Source organism: Sinocyclocheilus anshuiensis, unplaced genomic scaffold, assembly GCF_001515605.1.
Source record: "Sinocyclocheilus anshuiensis isolate Anshui unplaced genomic scaffold, SAMN03320099.WGS_v1.1 scaffold617, whole genome shotgun sequence".
Taxonomy (NCBI): Eukaryota; Metazoa; Chordata; class Actinopteri; order Cypriniformes; family Cyprinidae; genus Sinocyclocheilus; species Sinocyclocheilus anshuiensis.
In genome coordinates this window covers 1,258,412-1,263,503 of record NW_015539890.1, presented here as the reverse complement: position 1 = coordinate 1,263,503, position 5,092 = coordinate 1,258,412, and the positions used below count along the sequence as shown (strand labels likewise).

At 37.3% G+C, this 5,092-nt stretch overlaps 1 protein-coding gene across 2 annotated transcripts in view; it reads right to left on the bottom strand.

Annotated features, from left to right (window-relative positions):
* The window catches only part of LOC107685776 (brain-enriched guanylate kinase-associated protein-like), a 27,100-nt gene that overhangs the window by 11,212 nt on the left and 10,796 nt on the right, over window positions 1-5,092 (bottom strand). Inside the window, exon 2 of one of the 2 annotated variants that reach the window (XM_016482496.1) lies at window positions 1,253-1,455. The exons of the other annotated variant lie outside the window; for it this stretch is intronic. Coding sequence (XP_016337982.1) covers window positions 1,253-1,350 — 98 coding nt within the window. The 5' untranslated portion in view covers window positions 1,351-1,455. The remainder of the gene's footprint in view (window positions 1-1,252; window positions 1,456-5,092) is intronic. 2 annotated transcript variants of the gene reach the window in all.

Here is a 5,092-nt window from a genome sequence, read left to right as displayed (position 1 = left end):
TATATATATATATATTTGTAACATACTGCATATATTAAGCTGATCACACTGAAAATTATTTTAGTCTGCACATGAACTAGTGAATTAAAAAATAAACATGATAATATAAACCTGAAGATGAAATAGTAAAAACTAGGGCTGTCAAAGTGATTAAAAGATTAATTGTAAATAATCTGTAAATAATTCTGAATAATTGCACGTAACTTTGAACACTAAAAGTCATTTTAGTTTGCAAGTGAACTAGTGAATTAAAATAAACCAAAATTAATAAATTGAAATAGTAAAAGTTGCACAGATTTCTGAAAATAATTGCATATAGCACAAAAATGTAAACATTGAAAATAATTTTAATTTGCAAGTTAACTAGTTAATTTAAAATTCATAAAATGAAATAGTAAAAACTAGGGCTATCAATTGATAAAAATTTTTTTATTAGCACATATTTCTGTAAATAATTGTGAATAATTACTAGGGTTGCAAAGGGGTGGAAAATTTCCGGAAACTTTCCAAAAATCCCTGGAATATTCCAAAAAATCCTGGAAAGTTTCCAAAATTTACTGGAAAATTTCCCCCTTTTTGCAACCCTAATAATTACTCATAACATTAAAATTTGAAATCTTAAATATATTTTCACATCTCCATATTTATGTATTTTATACAGTATTGAAAGACTGGTGCTAGCTGTCAAAATGTTTTCTCCAGTCGATATTTTTCATGGTGGCTTGCCACTTTTTTTCTTTTTTAACAAGAACAGTTCAACCTTTCAGCTATAATATACCTTCATTATATAATTTATATCCCTTTTTTCCTTTTTTTTTAATATATGCCAGTTTGTACTATTATTTCAAAACGTAACAATTACTAAGAAATATGTGACAATTAGCCTGCTCTTTTCTACATAAGAATTTCGCCATATGAAGTAGATGAGATTTAGACGAGTCTATGTCTACACTGTTCATAGTCTGTATATGACACTGCATGATTTGTTCCAAGTGTTAGTTTGTATATTGGTTTAGTAATTTCTTTAAACAGCCCTATTTAGCAAAACAATACTACATCCATAGTCACAAGTGGATTGGAGAGCAGATGAGTATGGTCCTGTATGTGTGTACAATAGCACATTCATTGGTCAACACTTGTAGCAACAGCACTCATGATGGTCAAACTGTCACAGTTCAGCACTCGATGGAGATGCACATGGTTGATGGGATGACTGTGGTGGGCGGACGACAGGGTTGAGAGAGCATCTTACCTCTTTTTCTGATGTTTACAACCAGTTCGAGAGGTTTTAAGGGCTGTTTTCCCAATGTATATCTTTTTCATGGTTTTTCGCAGTAGACCACCTCTCATGAAGGTCTGTGTATAAATTCTCTGCTTCCTAACAGGGATTCCACTTATTCCTGCTTGAGTCTGAGGTTACGTTTCCCATGCAGCCCTGACAAACCGCTGGAGATCCTGCCAACAGAGCAAAGAGAGTGGCGGGTGGCGCTTGCAATCATATTACAAAATACTAGCGACAGCAATTAAGAAAGTGTCATCAAACTTGCGATTCATCTCGAAGCTTCATGCATGAAACTGTCATGGCAAGAATGAGCGCGCGGCGACAGGCGTAATTAACCTCTTTGGGCCGATGCCTCTGTGCTGATGTTTCCGTTTGACTGGAGGTCCCTCGCACAGGTGCGATCGTGAGCGGCGAGATGAATTAAGGTAGGAAAGCGATGAGACAGCGTGCGACTTCATCAAAAACATTCACATGCAGAACCTTACGTGTGCGTATATGCGCCTAGATAATCTATAGAGTACTGCAGTTTGGAGAATATTTATACCACACACTTACGGCAACTTTTCCACTAATAGGGTTCGAAACAAGGCCCGAAACTCTTCAAAAGTTTGAAAGGAGGTGCTTAAAGTTCAGAAATGGATTGTCAGCCTCACTACATTTTATACTAGCTACTGAATATTTATTTTAGATGAGGTTTGCAATTTTTGCTAAATTTGTTACCAAGATTTGGAACATGCTAAATTTGTTATTTTCTTGAAAGAAGTCTCTTATGCTGAGCAAGGCTGTATTTATTTATTTGAATATACAGTAAGAGTAATATCTCTTTCAGTGTTACATGATCGTTCAGATATCATTCTAATATGCTGATTTGGTGCTCGACATATCTTATTATGTTGAAAACATTGAGCACATTAGAATGATTTCTGAAGGATCGTGTGTCACAATGAAGACTGGAGTAGTGATGCTATTTTTAAACTGTAATAATATTACATAATTTTGCTGTATTATACTGTATTTCAAAGATGAGAACATTGAATGAGATTATTCACTTCCACCGTGTATGGGTCCAAATGGTTTTAAATCTTGTTTGTCACAATTAAAAGGATTTTGCTCTAATTGGGGAAATACGAAATGCGAGGGACGGCAAAACATTTTTGGACAATTAACATGAGTGAATAAATATATTTTTTAATAAAATGAATTACATATCAACAGAACATGTGAAGGTCAATGCATTGTTGTATCATTTATGTGGATTATTTTAATCATTTTAATTTTAAAGGCACCACTACTCTAAGAGTGATGTGGCAAAAAAATAAATAAAACAATAATAATAATAATGGGAATTATCATTTTGCAATCCCAAACACTTTACAACAAAGTTACAGTATACATTAACATGCACTACATTCTAAATTAGGTATCATGAATTATTTCATGTCTTTTTCACATATTTGTTCATCTTGATTAACATTCATTTTTAAATATACAAGAATATTATGTGGTGTGCAACAAGATAAAATCAGAAATTTGATGACATTTACAGTGTTTTTTTACATTTTGTCCCCAAAACGCAGGGTTTACCAGGACCACACACACACACACACACAGTTTTGCCTCCAATGCTTTAAAAAATGTAATAATGGCATTTATTAAACCCTATTCATGGAAAATGCCTTGTGCATTTTTTTACTTGTCTGTTTTTATTTTTGCACAAATACTTGCACTGAAAGACATCATTTTTCCTGTCTTCCTGTCTCCTATTTCCATCCAGTCCATCAGGTGAGGAAGGAGAGATTTTTGTGACAATTGATTATGCATTTCTCTTTCCCCCACCTCTGACTCATCGCACACTAATTTTTTTTCTCTACCGTCTGAATCACCGCAGGGTGTCAATATAACACATCTCCCTAAATGCTCACCCACGAACATTTACCACATCACGAGGAGCAATCTTATATCACGGGGGGCTGCAGCCGCTGCATTGGCTGCATTTGATCTTTCGGAAAGAGCAGCTGACATTTTAGAGGCGTGAGGGAGGGAATGAAAGACAAGTGGAGCTGGAAGATTAGAGGGGCAGGAGTGAGACGGAATAAAGGAATGAGCAACAGAAAAACGAGACTTTGTATTCTGCGCCTCTCAACGCCGAGACATTATCTCCCAGAAAACCCCCTCATCGTATGTGCACACATAGCTGCACTGACATACATCCCATGATGCACCACACATACACTCGTGGCCCGACATACACCTCACAAAGTCTGTGGATCAACTAAACAACATGGAATCAAATTGGACGAGGGTTGCCAGGTCTGCGTAACAAATCCAATCCAATTGTTAATAAAAATTATCCCAATCGCATTTCGGGTCAAAATATAGTCAAAAGGGGAGATGGGGGATCACTGAAAGACATAAACGGAGTATAAAAGTCGCCCAAATACCATAGACTTGGCAACACTGCGATGAACCAAACTTACATCTGGATCTCATGATAACATGAGATCCAGACGCTGCACATACTAGGCACTTCAGATCAAAGCCTCAGCGGTCTAACAGCGCTCGTCAATGTCAAAATGACTGAGATGGCCAATCAAATCAAATTAGGCAGGGTTTACTGTTCACAGAAGCAGAGCGCGAAGTGTCAGTTTAACGCTCAGTTTAAGTCAACTTTTAACGATACGTTTTACAATATAAATGTTAAATGACCGACAGCTATATCCAGTGATGCAAACTACTCAAATTTTTTTATTCTCAAATATGGTCATTTTGAGAGAGAGAGAGAGAGAGAGAGAGAGATGTGTAAATTGTTTGCATCTGTGGCCATGTCCACACGTACATGGGTATTTTTATGGGAGTTTTTCCTTCTTCCGTTTTTAAAAAAATCTCCATCCACATGAAAACGCAAACGCATGCTGTGAAGCACTGTCAAGAGCATGCCAAACCAACAGGTGGCGATATAATCTCAACCGTAAAGCCATTTTGGCCAATGAGAAGCCTGAAAAAGTTTCCAGTAGGCGGAGATAACAGCGCAGGCGCCTGACGTCACAAGCCAAAAACTCTGGTTTCGCTGTCTACACGATAACACTGCAACCGGAGTTTTTGAAAATCTTCACCCTGGCAGGCGTTTTCAAAAATGTTCGGTTTCAGTGAACTGGTGCCGCGATTGCGTGTGGACGAACGCCCTAACCGCGTAGAAAAATCTGCGGTTTTAAAAATAACCGCGTTCGTGTGGACAGGGCGTGTGTCTCTCTCTACAAACAATGAAGCTGAGTTTAGTTACTTAAAAGACAGCGATTTTACCCCCCTCGTTGCTGAGAAATATAATGTAGCGATTCAGTATCGATTAATAAAAGTCACTTGGCAGAGCTGACAACATGTTTATGAGCTTCTGAATGTTAATTTTTGCACAGCGCGATTTCAGATCTCTGTGTGCAAGTGGTGCGTGTGTGTGCGCATCAATTAAAGCAGGCCATTAATATAGAACGTGATTAAACTGAACGGTTTTAAAGGGTTAGTTCACCCCAAAATGCAAACTCTGTCATTAATTACTCACCCTCATATCCTTCCAAACCCGTAAGACCTCCGTTCATCTTCGGAACACAAATTAAGATATTTTGATGGAATCTGAGAGCTCTCTGACCCTCCATAGACAGCAACGCAACTGAAATGTTCCCAGACAGAAACGTAGCAAGGACATCGGTAAAACAGTCCATGTGACATCAGTGGCTCAACTTCAATTTTGCCAAGCTACGAGAATACTTTTTGTGCGCAAAGAAAACAAAATTGATGACTTTATTCAACAATTCTTCT